Source organism: Rosa rugosa, chromosome 2 (assembly GCF_958449725.1).
Source record: "Rosa rugosa chromosome 2, drRosRugo1.1, whole genome shotgun sequence".
In the NCBI taxonomy this organism is placed as follows: domain Eukaryota; kingdom Viridiplantae; phylum Streptophyta; class Magnoliopsida; order Rosales; family Rosaceae; genus Rosa; species Rosa rugosa.
The window spans coordinates 59,987,757-60,011,539 of NC_084821.1; the positions used below are offsets into that span (position 1 = coordinate 59,987,757).

The window sequence follows — 23,783 nt, forward strand, 5'->3', positions numbered from 1 at the left end:
AATGAGAAAACTTAGAGGTCCCAATAGAAATTCTCATATAACAGCTAGCAATTTGGTATCTAGCAATAAAGTATTTGACCTCCTTTCCAAAAGATTTAACTTTTTTTTTTTTTTTTTGACTTTGTCAAGGGAAACCCAAAGGCTTCCTAGGCCCAAGATAAACCCATTCAGCGCATGTGAAATGCTCCAACTGTGCATTGCAGCACAGTGCCTGACCACTTTGACAGCTTCGAAACCACTAGGCCACTTACAGTGGTTCCAAAAGATTTAATTTGATAAAAGTTGTCAAGTTTCCCTTTAGGAAATTTCCAACTTTATTCGATTAGTCTTTATACCATGATTGCGGGCATCTTTGATAGATACCGAAACAAATTAAAGTTTATGAATGAAGTTGAACCACGTCTTTTATGCTTCAAGTTGTTTGCATTTTATAGTTAAGGAAATTTTCAACTTTATTCGATCATGATGGCGGGCATGTTTGATAGATATTGAAACAAATTAAAGTTTTTTGTGCTTCAACTTGTTTTTCTTTTCTCCAATCTATATCCTAATCCTCGGTTCAATTTCCCTTTGCATTCGTTTGTCCAGCTTTTTCTTTTTTATGGTTGAAGTTGTGCTTTATGCTTTCAGGCTTGGAATTTTAGAGGTGCTTTAATAATTAAATTGTGCGCTGGATCTTCACTTTAATCATCAGAAATAAAGAGATCGAGCTGCGTTCGATCAAATATGAACAATACTTCTGGGTTGTTGAGCAATTTGAGAAGTGGTCAGTAGTGGTATAAGGAATAGCACTTCCCTCTGTGTTCTCTATATAAGGAATAGCACTTCCCTCTGGTATCTCTCTTTTGAACTGGTCAGTAGTGGTCACTCGTTCAGTTATTGTTCCTGCAGCTTAATTTTCTATTGAAGCTTAGAATATGTATATACTAAAACGCAAACTAGATGAGGACAAAGGAAGCGTTTTTAGGTTTCATCATCATCATCTCTCTCTCTCTCTCTGTCCTTTGTCTCTTATTGAATTAGGGTTTTGAAATTTGGAGGGAGAATGGAGCTCTCTGAATCCTCCTCCTCTGTTTCCCCAAATCTGGATTTGCATATCGACAACAGCAACGAAATCGACCAAGTTCAGCTCAATCATTCCGACATAGGGTCTCAACAGTCCACCGCCGCCGACCAGCAGCTGGACAATCACTCCGTTGGTGACGCGGCGGTTAGTCATTCCAGTGCCGATCCCGATGTTGTTGATGTCGTGGATCACGCTGTCGTTGATGAGATTGAGAGATTGGATTTGAGAGGGGACGATGTAGCGGTGGAGGTTGCGGCAGCGGAGGTAGAGGAGAAGAAAGAGGAAGGGGGAGAGGTTGAGGCGGAGGAGAAGAGTTCTAATGGTGGAGAAATCGAAAACGGAAATGAAAGTGAGAGACAGAGCGAGGAAGAAGAAAACAGGAGTGAGAATGGAGGTGAGGGAGAGAAGAAGGGGGGAGAATATAACAGAAGGTATCAGTACCCAGTGAGGCCTGAAGCTGAAGACTGTTCCTTTTACCCCAAGACGGGGAATTGCAGGTTTAATCACCCTGTTAGAAGGAAAAACAACCAGGCAATCCACCCTATACCTATTCGATTATGTTAATGCAAATGTGCTTGCTTTGTATGTCATAATTGAAAGATTGGGACTTTTTATGCTTGGCCTCATTTATCATAGATTTCAGCTCCAATGCTGAAGCAACTAGGAACTTAGTGTATGTCTTTGTCTGTATGTGTGCATGTGGAATACTGAGGAATTATGGGGTGGTTGGTATGTTATGCTGGAATAATGAATATTGGCAGCGTAAGTAACTCGAGGGAAATGCACTTCCACATTTGTTGAATATTATATTGCCCATTGAGGTGATTATTTGCGATAATTAGTGATTTTTTGCCTGTTACTAGTTGCTGCTTTTCGTCGTAGCTGAAACTGGTTTTTTTTTCTTCCTTCCTTCCTTTTAGATACTATTTCACGGTGAAATTATTGTGCCAAGCTAATGGCTACTTTAGAAGTGTTGACATAATAATGTGCCCTTTATTATCATGAATATTTCTGCTAGATGCTCACCTTCTGTTTGTTGATGTTTTGAATTTTAGCATTTCCAGGTTTTTAAAGACAAGGTGAAGGAAAAGGATGCGTTGTCAGAGAAGCCAAGCCAGACAGAATGCAAGGTTATTATTGTCCTGATTTTCAGAACCTTTCTATTTGAAGTTGTCGTTGATTTAGTCATGAGATTTTGTTTTAGTTCATGTATTCGGTATGTAGCATCTTAGTTAATCATGTCTTTTTGATGGGTTTCTACTTATGGTTATCTGGAAGTTGAAGATTAGCGTGCATATTTGTAAATAAGGTAAAATCAAATCTGTTAGCTCATTTTATAGAATTATGAGGTTTTGAATATATCTGTCTGAATAGTAAAATATTAAGTCATCTAAATGTCTTTCTATGACTTTTCTATGGTTTCTCTTGACTATCGTTTATTCCATTGTATACAGCAAGTACAGTTACTATCTTAAATGTCAATGCCATATTTCCCTGAAATGCTTATGGTAAACTGGTAACAGTTCATGATATTGTAGTACTTTGTTGCAGTATTACTTAAGGCCAGGGGGATGTAAGTATGGGAAAGCTTGCAGATACAACCATGGAAAAGGGAAACCTTCGGTTGCTCCAGTTGTGGAACGTAACTTTCTGGGACTACCAATTCGACGGGTATAAATTCCAACTATAACCTGCAGATTTTGAAAATGAACGTAAAATTCAGTCTTTGAGATTTAAGCTATTATATTTACTTATTTTCTTCGTCAGTGAGGTCTTTTAGCATGTTTCAACAGCACCTCTTAATATTTAGGATTAATTACAGTTTACCCCCCTGAGGTTTGGGGGTGTCATCATTTCACCCCCCCCAAACTCTCAATTTCACTTTTTTACCCCCTGAACTTTCCAATTTCAATCAGTCGTGTCCAATTTCTCCTATTCCGTCCAAATTGGACTTTAACTCTGACTTTTGAGGGGTAAAATGGTCATTTAAAGACAAAAAAATAAAAAAATTCGTTTTTTTTTTTTTTTTTTCTGTTTTTTTTTATTTATTATTTTGTCTTCAACCTATACATCACAAGTTATAATAGGTTTATAAAAACAAAAAAATACTCTAAGTGGTTGAAAGCCTCTTGCTGGTCTACGATATTTGTGATATATCTCCGATAAAGTGAAGAATTTTAGGATATATCCCCAATAAAGTGAAGAAATATCTGTAAAAAATAATTTTACACTTTATCTGTAAATAAATATCTGTAAAAAATGATTTTACACACTCGCTGGTCTACGATATTTGTGATATATCTTTGATAAAGTGAAGAATTTTAGGATATATCCCCAATAAGGTGAAGAAATATCTATAAAAAATAATTTTACACTTTATCTGTAAATAAATATCTGTAAAAAATGATTTTAAACAGATATTTCTTCACTTTATTGGGGATATACAGATATTTACAGATAAAGTGTAAAATCATTTTTTACAGATATTTCTTCACTTTATTGGGGATATATCCTAAAATTCTTCACTTTATTGGAGATATATCACAAATATCGTAGGCCAAAAAAGGTTTTTACACAGATATTTCTTCACTTTATTGGGGATATACAGATATTTATTTACAGATAAAGTGTAAAATTATTTTTTACAGATATTTCTTCACTTTATTGGGGATATATCCTAAAATTCTTCACTTTATCGGAGATATATAATAAATATCGTAGACCAGCGAGCGGCTTTTAACCACCTAGAGTATTTTTTTATTTTTATAAACCTATTGTAACTTGTGGTGTATAGGTTGAAGACAAAATAAAATTAAAAAAAAAAAAAAACGAAAAAAACAGAAAAAAAAAAAAAAAAAAAAATGAATTTTTTTTTTGTCTTGAAATGACCATTTTACCCCTCAAAAGTCAGAGTTAAAGTCCAATTTGGACGGAATAGGAGAAATTGGACACGACTGATTGAAATTGGAAAGTTCAGGGGGTAAAAAAGTGAAATTGAGAGTTTGGGGGGTGAAATGATGACACCCCCAAACCTCAGGGGGGTAAACTGAAATTAATCCTAATATTTAATTGATTACAGGGGGGGAGAGAGTGTCCCTACTATATGCGAAATGGCTCCTGCAAGTATGGATCAAACTGCAGGTTTAATCACCCTGATCCGACTGCTGCAGGAGGATCTGACCCTCCATCTGGATTTGATAATGGTGGACCTGCATCATTACAAGGTGGATCGCAATCATCATCTTGGTCTGCACCAAGATCATTCAATGAGACCCCGCTTTATATGCCAATGATGATGCCACCATCTCAAGGGGTTCCTTCTCAAAATACAGAATGGAATGGCTATCAGGTATTCTATTCATCACTTCAATGATACAGAGTCAATGGCTTTAATGTGTCATTCATTTGATAATAATAACGTGATGGTGAGCTCCCTCCCTCCCTCTATCTATCTCTCCCCTTTCCCACTCCCTCTCTCTCTCTCTCTCTCTCTCTCTCTCTCTCACACACACACACACACACCAGGGATAGAATGAGGTTTGTAAGTTAATGAAATTTCTACATGGGAAATATGATCACGATCATGCCGTGCAATTTGCACCAACAAGTTGCTATATTTTCGTGGTTCTAGAACATATAAAAATACATCTGTTCTCCTTTACATTTTTCCATGCATGGGTTTCTCTTTAATTATTTTTTTCTTGTGGCATGTTTAGGCACCAGTTTATCTAGAAAGAAGCATGCCTGCACGTCCACCATATGTTATCAACAACTCTGGGACCAAAACCAATGTTTATAAACAATATCCACCGTCAAATCAAGTTGATGAATTTCCAGAACGACCTGGACAACGTTTGTGCGGTTTCTTTTTAAGAACAGGGGACTGTAAGTTTAAATCTAATTGCAAATATCATCATCCAAAAAGTCAGACTGCAGTATCCCCCTCATTTGCACCGAGTGACAAGGGCCTGCCTTTGAGACCAGTAAGTTCACATTCTTTGGATTTATTATCCTTTTTTCTTCTTTTGATAAAACAATGAATTTATAATTTTTTGGAATATCATCTTAAAAGTGTTTTCACTTTATGTTGCATGGAGCAAAAACTAGATGAATTTTTTTTCCTGGGATGATAAAAAGTACGTTTTTGTTTGGATTTTAAAGTGTCTTTCTCCTGCTGTTGCGATGGACTTATTTCCTCTTTAAGGAAATGGTTCAACTGCGGGTTGTTGAGCAATATGAACAATACTTCTGGGTTGTTGAGCAATTTTAGAAGTGGTCAGTAGTGGTATAAGGAATAGCACTTCCCTCTGTGTTCTCTATATAAGGAATAGCACTTCCCTCTGGTATCTCTCTTTTTAACTGGTCGGTAGTGGTCACTCATTCAGTTATTGTTCCTGCAGCTTAATTTGTTCGTTGAATGATTTGAGATACAATATTGGTACCTATTCGGCATTAATTTTCCATGTTAATTTATTGATTTAGTTTTGTTCATCCATGATACATCAATATATGGATACATCAAGTGACTTGTTCGATTCAGAAGTAACCTGGCTCCATTTATTGGTATACGTACTAGTATGAGACTACTTTACTTCTATATTGAACTAATCTGTGTCGAATTAAGTCTACGTTTATGTATCATAAAATTTTCTTTATTTATTCAAAAAAAAAGAAAAAAGAAAAAACTAAACCTTAATGCTACTTGTATTTTAAATGTTGCTTTCCTATGACTTTTCCAGTTGTTTCGACCTGCATACGCTATCATGCTGACACACCTCCGTTCCGAAGCACTTGAAAATTTTAAAATAAGACTGGAGCGATCATTGGTCCAAAAAGAAGGGTTTGCTTCATCCGTTTTTGCCCATACTGAATCTTGCATGCGTGAGTTTGACCAAGCATGTGCAGGTATGCATTTCTGAATTTATAATTTGAGTTGATGATCATCATATGTAAAAGGTAAACTTTTTTTTTTAATTTAATTTAATTTATTTTTTTTTTATATTTTTTTTTGAGAATGATGGTAAAGGTAAACTTGAACTTATAATATAATTATAATTTGAGTCCATATTTTTTTATTTGTTAGGCAAAAATCTTCATATAGCATCTAAATGATCAACTAAATACACTTTTTGATGCGTATAAATTTTTTGAGAATCTGGTGGTACATTTGTTTATTGGGGTCGTGACCACTTACCTAATTTCAGCTTAAAAATTGTCCACTTACTCCACTAAGAGTTTTTTAACCCTATTTACCCAATCTAACATCTATTGGCAGTTTTGCCCCTGTCAACTCATCGATCTCTCTCCTCCCAGACTCTCTCTCTCTCTCTCTCTCTCTCTCTCTTTCTCAGTTCATTGCAGGAACTTCGTCGAGACCCTTCGATTACGTCTTCTGCCACCAAGTCCGATTACGTCATCTTCTTTATCTTTCTCCGTCGTCCCTCTGCCCTCAATCTCCGATGGGCGGTGTGCTGGATAGGTTGCCGTCGCAGTCGACCCTAATTGCATCTCCGATCCCGAGCACCACCGCCACGCAAAGAAGACGCAAGAATAAGAGGATCGTCGCAATTGCAGCCTCTGCAATCCCTGTAGTTTAGGTCCGGGTTTTGTTCCGGGTCGGGACTCACACCAGCGTCGTCTGTCCAAAGCTCACGGAGGCCACTCTAGTCTCGATAATATGTCTATTGGGGGGCAATAATCACTGCGCTGTTTATTAAAGCACACTGATATGTTATTGATTGAAAATGGAGTGTTTTTTTGGTGGTCTATTGGGGAGCAATAGACAGATTATTGCCCCCCAAATAATTTCTTAACTGTGGTTAATTAATCACTGAAATTGGAGTTCTTTATGTTGTTTTGAGTTTATTAAAGTACAATAATCTGTCAATGATAGAAACTTGTGTTTTTTGGGGTGGTCTATTGGGGGGCAATAGACAGATTATTGCCCCCCAATAATGTCTTAACTGTATGAATTTTAACTTGGGGATTTCGAAAGTAGGGATTGTACCTTCTCGTATGGAACTTATTTTGCAATTACGATGAAATGAAATGATTTGGATGATACGATATGCTTCTGTTGCCTTCAAATTATTACAGGTCTTTTCAACAAATTGCTGCTAGATTCATTCCCCAAAATAATTAGGCTTATTGGGGGGTCATAAACAGTTTATTGCCCCCCAATAATTTTTTGTATAGATGGTCATAAGGTTTTAAATTAGTTTACAAAAGTACAGGTATTCAAATTCAATACTTGGTGAATTTAAGTCCCCAAATAATCAGGTTATGAGTGCCCATTTTGCCACAACGGCCGCAACGAATTGGCTTTTTTTCACTCTCCCCACTTGACTTGAACTGCTTCACCCTAGGCCTCATGGGTGGCCTCTTCGCAAGAATAAATACACCTAACAACAAAAGGATCACCCATATTCCTGCAAAAAACAAAACAAATATATTATTGCCCCCCAATAATATTGTCAAAACTACCAAAACAAATTAGAAGCAGTTTCTAAACAAAAAGGAAAAGATCTCTGAACACAATTATAGAGACTTCATAACAATTAAGATAGATTATTGCCCCCCAATAATGTAGTCAGACGTACCAAAACATTTCAGAAAATGTAATAAATTGCTCTGAACAAAAAGTAAAAGATCAGTAAACAACAAATATAGACTTTACAACAATAAAGACACATTATTGCCCCCCAATAGACAGATTATTGCCCCTCAATAATATAGACATAACTACAAAAAAAAACCCTTCAGAAACAGTAACAAATTGCTCTGAACACAACTAATATTTCGTCAGAACTAGAAAATATGAAATCTAGCTGTTTCAGAACAAACAGAATAAAAAAAACGAAACGAAACGAAGATCAAAGTGAAAAAAACCAGTTCAAACTTAACACGAAGCTCAAATTCACCAAAATCAGTTCGAAGTTAACAAAGCAATTCAAAACTAACACAATGTAAAGACCCAGAAATTCAAACCCAACAAATTAAACTGAGCTAAAATTAAAAAATTAGAGGTCGATGAAGAAAAGAATCAAACCGCGATGAAGGAGGAACACAAACAAGAGCTCGATCTTGGTCTACGGTGATAATCATAGCACATCTCCTCTCTCTCTTTAGAAATCGCAGAACTTCTCTCTCTAGAAATCGCAGAGCTCCTCTCTTAAAAAATCGCACAGTTTCTCTCTCTTCTCCAAATCGTAGAGCTCCTCTCTCTCTCTCTCACTCGAAATCGTAGAGCTCCTCTGTCTCCAGAAATTGCACAGCTCCTCTCTCTCTCTCTAAAATGGCAGAGCTTCTCTCTCTAAAATCGGGGAGCTTCTCTCTCTATCTCTTTCTGTTTCAATTTTCAGCTTTGACAATTAGAAAAGGGCAAAACGGTCCAAAAATATGAAGAAAACAGGTCCAACTCTTAGAGTTTTGGGTAAATGGGGTTTAAAAAAGTGGGCAATCTCTTAGAGTGTTTGGGTAAGTGTGGTTAATTAACCCTAAAATTGTGTAAATGGTCATTTTCCCTTGTTTATTTAGTATTTCCGTATTTATCTCAATAAAATAAGGCCAAAACTATAAAACACCTGTTTTTTGTTTTTTTTTTTTTTTTAACACATGTTTGTCTGGTGGTACCTCCTCCATTGGTTAATTCTATTAATTGTTCAAAAAACAAAAAAATCCAATTAATTGACCCAAATTAATATACTATTAATCTATACTATATTTAGCAGAAGAGGGCTTGTTCACCATAACTGAATCTTTTCCTCCCCCAAAATATTAAATAACTTTATATATGTTTCTAATTGTCAGGGATAAAAAAGTCAAAACTGAAATATATAATTAATAAGAAAACTTATTATTTTTAGAAACTAATTACCCACTTCTAGATGAGTAACCACCAACATTACTTAAAAACCTATTAATACACACCACACATGCACAATCAGAACTTGTCAAGCATTGAAAGCCTTATGAGATAGGCTAGAATCCACTAGCAAATACGTGCCTATATAGAACAAAGAGATAAACTTCTTTAATTTTAGTTTTTCTTTATTCAATATTACAATCCAATAAGGTGCTTATATAGAGCACAAATTCTAAATCTAATAGAACTAGAAAAACGTAAATAACAATTTCTTATATACTAAGACAATGAAACCTAATCTAACTAAAATCGGAAATAGAATCGTAAATTCTAAAAGAATACCTAACTTGCCAAATTATACCAATATGTATCTAGAGTCTTAACCGAGATTTTGCTCGAGAAACCTGATATATTCAAAAGAGTCATTTACGAGTTATTACATTATTAAGAAGCCTATTTAGATACAAATTTCTAATCTTCTAATCATTTTTTAATATCACGACGCTTCTTTCTTTTTGATATTCTTTGTTGAAATTAGCTAAAATCTCACCCTACATCACTATTTTTCTTATCTCTGTTTATAGATGCTTCGATAGATGTTGCCATAAATTCCGATGGGAATGCATATGGCGTTGATACGGAAAAAGCCAAAAGGAAACTTAAGTGCGATATAGAAGCATATGCATCATCTCAACTTGACGAACAATTGTCAAGATTGAAACTGGACTGTGAGGTTAGATTCTTCAAAATGTATTAAGTCTTTGATATTATTTCTGAGAATTGATAATAAGTGAATTATCAATTTTGCTCTCTTTAAGGGACAGTTTTAAAAGACTGTGAGGAACAAGTGCATTTTAACCTCATGTATTAAATTTAACAGCTAAAATTATAATAACTTTAAATTGTGCATTTATTTTCAACCATTATATTTTCTTGTGCCTCACAGTTCCTCAAAGACTGTCCTTAAGATGAGCGGGGCCAAGTGAATCATAATAATATATTACTAATTTAATTGCTTAATGCATACTTTTTTGGTTTTTGGTTTTTGTTTTTGTTTTTTTGTTTTGGTTGTTGTAGAGACAACTTTTGGAAGCTTTAAGTCTTAATGATCCTATAGCGGCTCTGCTACTTGATGGTGACGACGACATCTGGAGGAAAAAAAGGGGACTTCTTCATGATGCCATAGAACTTGTAGATGAACGTTTTTCAAATGAGATTAATGGTTATGCGTTGGACCAAGGAAGAAGTGCCGAAATGTTGCAAATTTTGAGGGACTATGCAAGAAGAGTGGCGGAGGAAAAACCCAGACAGGAGGCTAGTCGTGTTCTGACTCACATGATTAATAGGTATACAACCCTGTAAACGTATTCTCCCCTTTTCATTCATTCACTTCGTAATATTGTATGCTTATTACTTTGCTAACTTTCCTCAGGTTTCTCCAAGCCTTCAATTACGATAGCGATGAAAATGCTAGAACTTGGACTGTGGGGGTTGACATTAGAATTATTACCCAGAATGCTCGCCATGAGGTAAAGCATTATCCAGCTTCTTATTTTGTACTGATGAACTGATGTAATTTATAAGAGTTTTCTGTTATCTCTTACTTGCAGTCTCTTAAGATTTTATCTACTCTGGCTGCCATTCGCCTGGATAAGACGCAAGATGATATTGAACGAGTTCTCTCTTCTACTTTAATCGATGGAGAAATAAGTTCTACAAATGTTCTTGACTCAGTTACTTGGGTTATGGTATGTACGTACGTTATTTGATTTTGATATGTTTCAGTTTATCAAACTGGTTTTCATATGTGTGAATAACTGTTCATGAACTAGGTTTCTTCAAATGATACTCTAATTACACCACTGGAGTGCCAGTCGTTGTGGAGACAGTTCAAAGAACAAACCGAGCCTGCTGTCTTTCAAGCTTATGCAACACAGGTATTTCTTTCTGATCCGGACTCTCACTCAGAGTTCCGAAACTTATCGAATAATTTTATTCTTCGATTCTCAGACTTTTATCCTTAAGAATGAGACTCGGATAAAAAAGTCAGAGCTGCAAGGTTTAAAGTTGCACATAAACATTTTTTTACCTCCAAAGAATTAAAAATGCCTAATACTTTATTGATTGAAAAATAATCAGAGATGCACATGCATGAACCCCAACCTGTTACTTAATTCTCAAGTTATAGATAATTACTGTTAAATAATATTCATGACAAATTATGTATACACTTCAAATTAAACTGTTATAAATACAAATGGTATATAGATTAGTATCGTTCCCAACATCTCCAGTGATGGACCCATGCATGATGCATGTATTCACTTTCATGTGAATATCTTCCAATTGCTCTTCTGAAATCTCAATGAACACATCTAAAGTTATGAGCTTCCTATTTATGATCTTTTGATGAAGTGCTGGTCACCTGTAACATGTTTGATCCGGTCATGATATCTATGATTGCCTTGTTGTCAAAACTCGGAGGAGTTGGAGCCGTATGCTCTATGAATTTAACAGTGGTGTTCACCTGGTCAATAACTGACTAAATAAATTATGCTCATCACCCTTGGATTTACATCCAAGGTGTTACTCCCCGATTTTCAAGCACAAATAATAAACAAATTAAACAAACATAAATACACTGGGAGTGATGGTTCAGACATCAACACTAAATACCTGTAAAATTTTTCTTTTAAAACACGTACACGATGACGTCTAGAACCCACAATGTCAATACATACTCATTCTTTAGAGTCTTTATACTACATTACACAAAATTTACAAATTAAGTTGCATACAATTTATTAAGTAAACGCTCTCTCAGAGCTTACTACAAAGCAGAAGTCTAACGACAGCAGAACAATAAAAATAACTTCCTACACGTACTGCTGCAACCACAAGATCTCAGCTTCAACCGTGATTACCTGACCTGCAGGATTAACTCGTAAACCATTGAATAGTGCACCGGGTTGCAACAACAAACCATGTAAGCTTTTTAAGCTTGTATGAGTAAACTACCACAATCACCAAAACAACACATGCTTATAAAATCTCCACTTGTAATTTAAATAGCAACATCACATTTTCAACTCAAGGAAAATAAATCAACACAATGATTATTTCAAATCACTAATTGTCAGCATGGTGACATATTCAAAATCACACCATAATTCTTGCGTAGGAGTAGTTTAGGAGATTACCAAACTCACTCAAAGTCACAGTTCTTTTATCTTAAAAGAAAACATGAGTCACACAGCAACATTTCAAACAAATGTTATCTCAACAAATCCATGTGAAATGAACGTCCCTCATGGACAATAATCATGTGAAATAAATCAACACAATGATTATTTCAAATCACTAATTGTCAGCATGGTGACATATTCAAAATCACACCATAATTCTTGCGTAGGAGTAGTTTAGGAGATTACCAAACTCACTCAAAGTCACAGTTCTTTTATCTTAAAAGAAAGGGAAAAATTCACCAACGGTGTCTGGACACTTAAGGGACTTTCAGAATGATACCTGAACTTACAAAGTTATCAATGTGATACCTAGACTCATTTTTTCGTATCAATGTGATACCTACGGCCAATTTCCGTCACGGAGCCGTTACGGAAATTGGTCATAGGTACGACATTGATACGAAAAAATGAGTCCAGGTATCACATTGATAACTTTGTAAGTTCAGGTATCATTCTGAAAGTCCCTAAGTGTCCAGACACCGTTGGTGAAATTTTCCCAATTTTGCACGTGCAATGCACGTGAGTCACTTAATGAAGACAAAATGACCGATTTACCCTCAAATTCTTTCTTTCTTTTCTTTTCTTTCTTTCTTTCTTTCTTTCTTCTTCTTCTTTTCTGGTTTCTTCTTCCCCTGATTTGAATCATCAAGATTCAAATCATCTTGCTTGTCCGATTCCCACCGCCGCTGCGTCTCAATCCACCTTCATGCACCACAGATGTTTCTGGTTCCCCCAACTTCAAATCCTATAGCAAATTGAAGTTGGGGGACCCAGAAACATCTGTGGTACATGAAGGTGGATTGAGACGCAGCGGCGGTGTTTGATCGGCGATCGGCGGTGGGAATCGGACGAGCAAGATGATTTGAATCTTGATGATTCAAATCAGGGGAAGAAGAAACCAGAAAAGAAGAAGAAGAAAGAAAGAAAGAAAGAAGAATAAAGAAAAAAAAGAAAAGAAAAGAAAGAAAGAATTTGAGGGTAAATCGGTCATTTTGTCTTCATTAAGTGACTCACGTGCATTGCACGTGCAAAATTGGGAAAAATTCACCAACGGTGTCTGGACACTTAGGGGACTTTCAGAATGATACTTGAACTTACAAAGTTATCAATGTGATATCTGGACTCATTTTTTCGTATCAATGTGATACCTACGGCCAATTTCCGTAACGGCTCCGTGACGGAAATTGGCCGTAGGTATCACATTGATACGAAAAAATGAGTCCAGGTATCACATTGATAACTTTGTAAGTTCAGGTATCATTCTGAAAGTCCCCTAAGTGTCCAGACACCGTTGGTGAATTTTTCCCTAAAAGAAAACATGAGTCACGCAGCAACATTTCAAACAAATGTTATCTCAACAAATCCATGTGAAATGAACGTCCCTCATGGACAATAAAAGAAAGAATACAGTCAAGACTTCTTTTAAAAACTATTCATGAGTCGCAATAACTATGTAGTTACCCCTATGAATAAATTAGAAGACAGACTAGAGCTCTAACTAGATCATAATCATTCACCCAAGGGCATAATTCCCGATTTCCTTACCAGCGTCACATTAGACCCTAGGTCACACTAGACTGAAAACATTCAAAGAGGTCACACTAGACCGAAAACATTTAAGAATGTCACACTAGACCCATGACCACACAAGACCAAAAACATTTAAACAGGTCACACTAGACCCAAAAATGTTTCACAAAACTCATGATTTAAAATGATGTGATAATTGTACACTTTACAACTATCGTTTCCACAACTCAAAGCACTATCAAAACAATATAAATCATCTTTTCACAATATATTGTTTTCCTCAAAGAATCAAATTAAAACAATCAAATGATCCAAATTGCAAATATTGTTTTCACCACAATACAATTCTGCAAATATTTCTACACACACACACAGAGTCATCCTCTCAGGAATGCCACTAATACCAACTATAGCTAATAGTATAGCAAATAAAATAAAATAAACGATAAAGTAACTCCGTTCGTAAAAGAACATCGTGAGATTTACTCACCTAGAAATCTCGCTGTGTCTTCACATAAAGTAAGAATCAGTATAATATCACAAAATTTCACTCACAAAAGATCTTGTTAAGCAACAAGGTCTCAACTTAGTAAAAATGAAGCACAAAAGCGTTCAATGTCCGAAACATGAACTTAGGCTAAAATCGAAGATTTCGCTAATCGAGATGGACCTCATCCGAGACCACCCAAGGTATCCGGAACACTTCTAGGATCAATTGACAAAACAAAACAACAATCCAACAGTGAGATCCTCACAGATCGAAAACCGAATGAACCAAAGTTACATTAAACCTAGTATGTTTCAAACTATAGAATAGGACACAACCCATATATAAACACGCTCATATCGACAAGTAGGAGATAACGGAGCAAACAACAACTCCAAAAGAGGCTAGATGCGCTGCCACACTGACCTCGATTCCAAGGAAATCTAGCCTGTCAAAATGAAGATCATAGCAAAAGAAGTAACTTTTATACTTGGGACTAAGGCCAAATTGACCTGGATCGAGCTAGATCAAGCTTGAAAGCTAGATCAACAAGAGAAATTGAAATCGAGATCCTGAGCTCCACACTTCGATTCGAGTTGTAAGGTTGCTATAGATGGAATCAAGAGGAGATCTTCAAGACCCGGGTGGTTTCGAGCCAAACCACCGCCGGAAATAGAAGTTCAGACTGGGGCAGCATCGTCATGGAAGTCAACCCTCGATCCGCCATGTACTGCTTAAATCGGCGCAGACCAGCTCGGTGGGGAGAACTGCGACGATGAGGCGAGTCAATCTGTGGTGGTGGCATGATCGGAGGTTGCCAGACGGCCGAGAAAAAACTGGGTCGGGTCGAGGGTTTCAAAGAGAGAAAATGGTTTCCGAAAAATTCTGGAATCCTTCTAAAAAAGGAAATCTGACTTTTTTTTTTCTTCTGAAAATTCTATAATTATAGAAAATTTCCAAAAATGAAAAGTCTTCCCCTGACCATAACTTCTTTATACGATCTCGGAATTTAGCGTGCCGCATGTCCACGAACTCATATATGCGCTCTATGACATTCATAAAGAGTTTTCGGAGAAATTCAACGAATAAAATGTCAACTCTTGACCACTTGAATACACAACGTTTCGAATAATTATTCGTCCTAAACACTTTCACATCACTCACGAAATAGCTAAATCTACAAACCAAAACCTCACTAACTTCAATTAAACAATAAAAAATTAAAAATAAATTTTCGGGATATTACACAAGGGTTGAAACAAAACAACTCAACTTAAAAGTAATTTTTTCCACTATTGGATTTACATCAAAGGGTGGTTGAACATAGTTTCTTTAGTTAGTTACTGATAAAGTAAACATGCTCGATGAATTTAAAACCTCAACATGAGTAAGCTGGATTACCACACTCACTGTATAGATAATGAGGTGCGGGCTAGCCTATTTACATACCTCGCTTGTGGTTCATCACATTAAGAATTTTGATGGATTTGCATGCGAGCATTTTTTATAAGTCAGATACACATTTCTTGTGGAACAAAGAGATACACATTGTGCTAAAAGGTACTTAGCTTTGGCTTTGAGGTCAGGTTCATTGGTACTTAGCTTTGGCTTTGAGGTCAGGTTCATATGTTGTCTCAATGATATTATGGGTTGATCTGTTTGGTTGCTGGTATATGTGGCATGGGTTGCAAGACTGGAAAAATCTACTTGGATTCGATCGACGATTATGGGTTGAAAATCCTAAAGTTTCAGACATTTATGAATTTTGTGATCAGTCTTCAGTTTAATTGTTCTACCCCCGATTCTGGTGATACTGATCGGTTGGTAGAATGTGGCGACCGGTCATGGAGAATGTGGAGACCGGTCATGGAGGGAATAATGTGAGTTCTGGGGTAGTACTGAGGGGCACAAGAAGGTTCACCTTGCTAATTGGGACATAATCTGTAGACCTAAAAGTGTTGGTGGACTTGGTATTAAAAAGACCTCAATGATGAATGAAGCCATGCTCTCTAAAATTGGCTGGAGGTTGATGCAACCTAGAGAAGGATTGTGGCAGGATGTCTTACAGATGAAGTATCTGAAGAAAGATTCATGTCATGACCCTACTTACAAAAATCCATCTAGATGTTCGAGTACTTGGAGGAGCATCACTTTTGGTGTGGACTTATTACGAAAGGGTTTAATTTGGCCGGTCGACGATGGTCAAAGAATCTCCTTCTAGTTTGATAAATGGCTACATTGTGGCCCCCTTACTGATCATGTTTCCCCCCTACTACCATGGATTCACAATTCAAGGTTAGTAATACTTAGAACCAAGATGGATAGGATGTGAATTATCTTAAGAATCACTTTAATGTTGATATTGTTAAACCATATTGTCAGCATTCCTGTTGGTTTTTTGAATAGTGGTTTTGATATGAGAATTTAGGGTGAAGCATCAAATGAGAAATTTTCTGTCAAGTCAGCTTACCTTGCTCTTATTAAGGAGGAAGAATTCTCCAGTTATAAATGGAAGAGCATTTGGAGTATTTCTATTCCTCCCAAACTCAAGACGTTTGCTTGGCTTGTGTCCCATGGAAATTTTTTTAACTAATGTAGAGAGGACTAAGAGATGTTTTACTACCGTATCTACTTGCCCTATTTGTCACAAGTACCCAGAAACTTTAATCCATCTCCTTAGGGATTGTTCTAGAGCTATGGAGGTTTGGAAAAATGTTATTTGTTTGGACAAGATAAGTCGAGCTATTAGCCTTAATTGTTGGGGCTGGTTTGCTGCAAATATTCACTGCAATGATTATTGCTATAATGGTTTGCAGTGGAACAGTATCTTCATCTATACATGCTGGTTTTTGTGGAAATGGAGAAATAAGTCAATTTTTGATGAAGAATTTAAAATGTCATTTACACCATATCTACCGTATCTACTTGCCCTATTTGTCACAAGTACCCAGAAACTTTAATCCATCTCCTTAGGGATTGTTCTAGAGCTATGGAGGTTTGGAAAAAGGTTATTTGTTTGGACAAGATAAGTCGAGCTATTAGCCTTAATTGTTGGGGCTGGTTTGCTGCAAATATTCACTGCAATGATTATTGCTATAATGGTTTGCAGTGGAACAGTATCTTCATCTATACATGTTGGTTTTTGTGGAAATGGAGAAATAAGTCAATTTTTGATGAAGAATTTAAAATGCCATTTACACCATATATACCGTATCTACTTGCCCTATTTGTCACAAGTACCCATAAACTTTAATCCATCTCCTTAGGGATTGTTCTAGAGCTATGGAGGTTTGGAAAAAGGTTATTTGTTTGGACAAGATAAGTCGAGCTATTAGCCTTAATTGTTGGGGCTGGTTTGCTGCAAATATTCACTGCAATGATTATTGCTATAATGGTTTGCAGTGGAACAATATCTTCATCTATACATGCTGGTTTTTGTGGAAATGGAAAAATAAGTCAATTTTTGATGAAGAATTTAAAATGTCATTTACACCATGGAAAGTTATAGTGGATGCTACATCTGAATGGCAAGCTGCTCAAGGAAAAAAGAATGATGAATTGAATTTTTCTATCATTGAGCTGAAGTGGAAGTGCCCAGATGATGGTTGGTTCAAACTCAATGTTGATGGGGCTAGGAAAGCTCAGTCTTGTTGTATAGGAGCTGGTGATGTTTTTAGAGATCACAAAGGAAATTGGATTTGTGGCTTCTGTGCTAGCCTTGGTGTTGGCCAGGTGATTGAGGCTGAAGCTTGGGAGATTTTTATTGGCTTAAAAATGACCTCTGAGAGATATAGAGGGAAAATTATTGTGGAGTGTGATTCTGAGACCCTAATGCTTCTCTTGATTAAGGGAACTGATGAACTCCATCCTCTCTATTCTATTCTGAAAAGTTGCACAGCTTATCTTAGTCTCTTCTTGGAAACTGATATACGCCATATCTATAGGGAAGAAAATATGGTTGCTGATGGTTTATCCAAATGTTGCTTGAAAGATGATTTCTGCATAAACTATCTTGAGCACCCTCCCAGGCCCGGACTTTAGATTTTGAGGCTTAAGGCGAAAAATAAAAATGGGCCTATATTTTTCATAGAAAAGATAAAAAAAAAATAGCCAAAAATATATTTACAAAAAGAATTGAAAAGAAAAATAAATACACAACAGAAATAAGATTCAAAGTTAAGCTAAGAGTAACATAAAAGAAAGGAATACAACTTGTCAACTAAACCAATCTCATTGTTTAGTAAAAGACTTGCATTTTATTTACTTAATAATTTTTTAAAATATCTCCAAAAAAAAAAAAAAGGCCCCGACGAGACATTGGGCCTGAGACCGCCGACTCACGGGCCTCATGTCAGGTCCGGCTCTACACCCTCCTCCACAAGTCAGGGATATTCTGCTTGATGACCTTTGTGACATTACCAGAAGTAGGACTATTCTAGCCTGTTCTAGCCTTCTGAGCTAAGTTTCTTTTTTGTTAGGCCGTTTTGGCCTCCATCCAACCAAAAAAAATAGTAATAGTAGTAGTAGAAATAGTAATAGTGTTCTGGGAATTTTGTTGCGTTTCAACTTCGACGTTTCAAGTTTTTTCTTCTAATCTTTTTTCAATCTCCTTAACTAGAAAAGGTTAATCGTATTCCTGAGTATTCGATAATATCCTTTTCTTACATTAAATAGGAGACTCAGAAACTCTCATAAAATAGTAGGACTAATAATAGACTTCATCAGCTTCCCCTGTAATGATACATCTAATAAACATGCATGCATAGATCACTTGGTACAATGAAGGAATTGCTTGTTTACGATAATGTTCACCTAGTCATTAATTGATCAATAACTTATGCTCAAGATATAAAGGGAAAATCGTCCGTATAGTACCTGACTTTTTCTCCACAGATTTGACATTAATCGAGTCGGAACGCCCAATTACTCCGCCGCCTTCATACATTTTTTCTGCTTTTTTTTTATTATATGAAAAAAATTAACGAAAACAAAAACAAAAGGGTATATTGATCATTTAATGATCAAAATCCTTCAGCTGTCAGTTTTTTGTAACGGAGCTAAAGGCATGAGGTACCATTCTTCGATCGGGGAACCTCAGGTACCGTTCTAGTATTATCTGAACGTGAGGTACTGAAGTTGAGAATGGGGAAAAAGTCAAGTATTGTATGGATGATTTTCCCGAATATAAATCTAACACTGGAAAATAAAACAACTCAACTTAAAAATAATTATTTTATCCAAGGGTACTAGAAATAGAGATAGAAAGAAGAAATAACCAAGTCAAGAAGACAACAAGATTTAATGAAGTTCGGCAATATCCTTGCTTACGTCATCGGAGAGTTTCACCTTCACTAATGAGAGAATTACATAAGTACAAGATTACACCTCTCAATTTTATACTCAACCTAAGCCCTTGTATCCAATAGGATACCCCTTGCACACCCTCTCTCAACCCAGAAGATCACTCTACCCCAAGAGTTATTCACACTTTTGAACACAACTCACTTTGCTTCTATACATGAAGACCCTTAGAGTTGCTTTTTGCTCTCCTTGCTTGCCTCCACACAAGCTTCATCTATTTATACCATTGATAGAAGTCTGGAGACTCGCTTCATCAATGCTCATACATGAATCAACCACCCATCTCCCACATTAACTCCCTAGGAAGACTAAAAAAGTCAAACATGAATTTAACTATGCATTTCTTCCCAATGCATCAACTTGACCATGCATTTATACCCAATGCATGCACTTGACCGTGCACCAATTTTCCATTCATAAGTTGTCACCTTGAATGCACAAACAATTAATACTATGCATTCATGTCATGCAAAAGATCTCCACCAAGGAGGGATAGGCACCAAACCCGACAAATTGAGCATAATTTCCTTAGTCAGGTGAATACCATTGTGCTTCTTTATTATGGAGAACCTTTGGACCATTAAGGATTTGGATAATGATTAAGTTGGGCTTCACATTCAAATCTAATGGCAATAAATGGAGTGGCCAAAATCTTTATAAATTCATATGCAAGGTCTCCATTTTTCCATGTAGGATCTATATTTATAAAACATAATCCATTAGTCAGTTGACATTCAAGCTTCATTGTATCTCTTGAAGCAAACCTGTTTTAGCATCTCAATCCTGGATAGAAAAATGATTGAGATACCAAATTTATGTTATGTCCCAAATGATGTGGCATTAGCCACATCATTTCCAATGTGGATTCCAAATGCCACATGGATTCACTTAATTTCCATATTTACATTTAAATTTTATTAACTGAATTTTTAAATTTATTTATTTTTTTCTAAAGAAAAATTTTACTTATAGAAAATTTTCATTCTCTGCATCTCTTTTGTGAGGGTAAGAACACACAACAAACCTCAAAAGGTCGATACAAATTTTTTTTCTCAAATCTTCAAAACCATTATTGCAAGTTTGAACTTTACATTGTACAACTTGGGTTTATATTGATCTTAGGGCATGTGTGTATGTATATGATGATTGCTAAAGAAGATCAACCATGGAAATAACATATCATTATAATTCGAAAAAACATAACCCAAAACCCATCAAACTGCAAAGAAAATCATTGTTCAAAAGAATCAGAATTTTATCAACTGCATGTGTTCGCTAAATTGGAGTTCACAAATGTGAGTTATTATTGACCACCAAAGATCTGCCATAGTTTTTCATGAAGCTTTATGTTTGTAGAGGAGTTCATGGTGGCAATTTCAGTTGTTTTAAGGGTTCTTGACCAAAAACACCAAAATAAAGAAAAATTATCCAACTTACCCCAGTAACAGATTTTTGTTCCCACAAACACAATTTAACAAGAAATGACCATTTTGCCCTCAAACTAATTAAAGAATTAGAATGACGTCATCAACATCAACCTCTCTCTCTCTCTCTCTCTCCAGCACGATGCCCACGACGCCGGCTTTCTCTCTCTCCCCGTCGCCACCTGGCTCTGCCACCATCGCCATCGTCGTGCTCTCCGCGGCCGGGCTTGATGCCAAGCTGACAGTCCTCTTCGCCGAGAAGCTCGGACCCTCTGCTGCCGGGCTAGACCTTCTGAAGGAGTCGGACTCCTCGTCGCTGAGAAGCTCGTTTTTGGATGAGCTCGGTTTTGTGGATGTGTGATTGGTTGCTAGCGTTGGGTTTACGCGATGGGGAATTTCAATTGCTTGAGAAAGGTTTGTGCTTTGGTTTGTTGATTGTATGCTCTTTCTCTGTTAGAGTTGGGATTTGGAAGTTGGAAGCAATAAAGGAAAATGGCGATGGAGTCAAACACCGGATTTCTACATGATGAGACTTTGGGTATGGCTTGAACCGGCACTAAACAGCAGCTCGGAGATGATTCCGATGGGGAATTACTTTAGTACTGACCCGATGATGGGATGGGGATGGGGATGATGTTCTCTCCGAATTTGGGGTCGGGCACGGGCATGGTCAACCACAGTCCTGTAATGAGTCAACCTATCAAGCTACCGTAGCAAGTTCACTGTTGTCTCACTTTTTTTTTTTTTTGGTAAAATGGGGCAGAGGCCCAGAATGAAAGACAAATGAAAAAAGAAGAAGTTCTATTTTGAATTAATGTAATCTCCTCTTTTTTTCTTCTTTAAATCTAAGTTTTATTTGTTTAATTTTAGAAAGATTAGTTCTCATTCCGGTAACTGAAAGTTCTATTGAGGGCAATAGAGGTTTATTTCCCTCTATTGGGGGCAATAGACGCCTATTGGTGGGCAATAGACCCCTATTGGGAGGCAATAGACCCTTATTGCCCCTTTATTGGGGGGCAATAGATGCATATTTGGGGGCAATAAAGGTTTTCACAAAAATTTCGTGGGTGGCGGCCGGTGATCGGAATCCGGCGAACTCTCCTATAGTTTCTCTCTCTTCCACTCTCTCTGTCTCTAAATAACAAAGGGTGAGGGTAAAATGGTATTAAAAAAAAAAAAAAAAACAAAAAAAAAAATCTTAATGGGGTATTAGGGAATACCTCCTTAGAGTGTTTTGGGCAACAGAGAATTAAAAAAACTTAATGGGGTAAGTGGGAAAAAATCTCTAGAAATAGGGTAAATGGACAAAAACCCTTGTTTTAAAGTACCTGCAATTTTATGCTAGATAGTACGCTTTATTAGTGAATTAGAGTTTCAGATTTTAAAAAGGAAAAGAATTAAAGAAATTCAATTTTTAAATTTCTTCATTAAGCCAAGTAGAAAATCCATGTCACTAATATTTGAAAACAAAAGTGTTGAGGTGGCTTTCCTTTGTTATTCATTTTTAGTAAAATGTTATGGGATCTGTAGCACTACTCTTAGAAATGATACTGTTATCTTTGGTATTTCAGGTGCTTCACCGGCGAAATAACGCTCTAAAAGACGATGCCCCAAATGACCCGGAATTTAGCCCATTTTTATGGATAATTGTGGCTATAGTAGTGTTGTTGTCAACAGCCTATGGAATCCCTAACGCCGCGTCTCTTGTACCTGAAATTCTAGCACTGCTGCCACGCTTCAGAAGTCAAGCTCTTACTCTTTCAGCCATAATTGTAGCTGTGAAGAAAATCGTAGAGGCCTACAGAAATCGTCGCTTGCAAAACTGAGATATATCCAGTGCTGATGAATTGGTGCATACGGGGCGTGCCGGTACAAAGATGTACAAAGGATGAATATTTGTGCTCAAATTTGACTCATTAAACTATATGGGCAGTAGAATTATTCGTAATATTCTATCTATCCATCAGTACTATGTAATTGCTTATAGGCTTAATGAAATCCAACAATTAAAAGATTCTGTGAATCGTATTGATATATGTAATTAAGTTTGCTTGCATTTAGTAAGGGCCCCTGCTTCAATGTCAAGGCCAATGAAGGTCCATGTGTCGCCAAAGAAGTGCAGAGCTGCAAGAAGAAGAAGCGGGAGTGGGTGAAAATGGTTTGGCCTTGTTTTCTTTCCCTAAAGAGTCTGGTACCTCCAACCCTTCGGGAAAGGAGATTGTTCTTGCTTCGTGGGTCGAGTTTGTCAAAGTCTATAATAGCTGAAGTTTTTCTGTGAATCTTCCTAGAAGTTTTATTTATGTTTCATACCATATGTGTGCTTGCGAGATATTTTTTCTTTGAACGCGATGTACTTTTATTTAGTTATAGACTTTGAAGCTTGAATGTTTAGTAGTTGTGTACCAATATAAGTTTTTATGCATGCATCTATATATTGGTATATGTACTATTCATTTTGTTTCTACATGACCCATCTAGCGAGGGATCCTTTTTTTTTTTTTTTTTTTTTTTTACAATTTTAAGGGATCGCTTGTGTGATTCACTTTACATTTCGGCATTTCGATAATTCAATTTTTAGGTCCCGAATGTTTATAATGGTACATCAATAATCATTAAGATTTCGAATTAGATCAAATCAATGGGCGAACTAAATCTATTCAACCTGAATTGTTCATGTTCATAATAGTAAATCATGATTTTCAATTTCACTGAAAATTTGCAATGAGTTAATTACTATAAAGACCTAGATATCTAGCAGTTAAAATGGTGATATGTGAATAAAAAGTGAATCCCACAAGAATTTCTT

At 36.4% G+C, this 23,783-nt stretch overlaps 1 protein-coding gene and 1 long non-coding RNA gene across 4 annotated transcripts; both read left to right on the forward strand.

Annotated features, from left to right (window-relative positions):
• The first annotated feature begins 396 nt into the window (after window positions 1–396).
• LOC133728951 (uncharacterized) lies at window positions 397–23,369 on the forward strand. 3 transcript variants are annotated; one of them, XM_062156406.1, is made up of 13 exons: window positions 397–853; window positions 1,024–1,597; window positions 2,122–2,196; window positions 2,618–2,737; window positions 4,146–4,415; window positions 4,783–5,049; window positions 5,806–5,971; window positions 9,515–9,663; window positions 10,008–10,276; window positions 10,363–10,459; window positions 10,541–10,678; window positions 10,763–10,867; window positions 22,549–23,369. In XM_062156406.1, the coding sequence occupies exons 2-13, from the start codon at window positions 1,046–1,048 to the stop codon at window positions 22,801–22,803; spliced, it is 2,463 nt and encodes an 820-aa protein (XP_062012390.1). In that variant the 5' UTR covers window positions 397–853; window positions 1,024–1,045; the 3' UTR covers window positions 22,804–23,369. The 3 variants fall into 3 exon arrangements, with proteins under 3 accessions (XP_062012390.1, XP_062012389.1, XP_062012391.1); XM_062156405.1 differs by having other exon boundaries at window positions 397–1,597; XM_062156407.1 differs by having other exon boundaries at window positions 398–1,597; window positions 2,131–2,196.
• On the forward strand, window positions 13,481–20,945 carry LOC133728950 (uncharacterized). The gene is made up of 2 exons (XR_009856114.1): window positions 13,481–15,773; window positions 15,808–20,945. It is a non-coding gene; the product is annotated as an uncharacterized LOC133728950 (long non-coding RNA).
• Window positions 23,370–23,783: the final 414 nt, after the last annotated feature.

Coding starts and splice junctions, on each gene's coding strand:
- LOC133728951 (XM_062156405.1), top strand. CDS start 1,046: ATGGAGCTCTCTGAATCCTCCTCCTCTGTTTCCCCAAATCTGGATTTG. Junction 5,972..9,514: donor GTTTGACCAAGCATGTGCAG/GTATGCATTTCT, acceptor CTCTGTTTATAG/ATGCTTCGATAGATGTTGCC. Junction 9,664..10,007: donor GATTGAAACTGGACTGTGAG/GTTAGATTCTTC, acceptor TGGTTGTTGTAG/AGACAACTTTTGGAAGCTTT.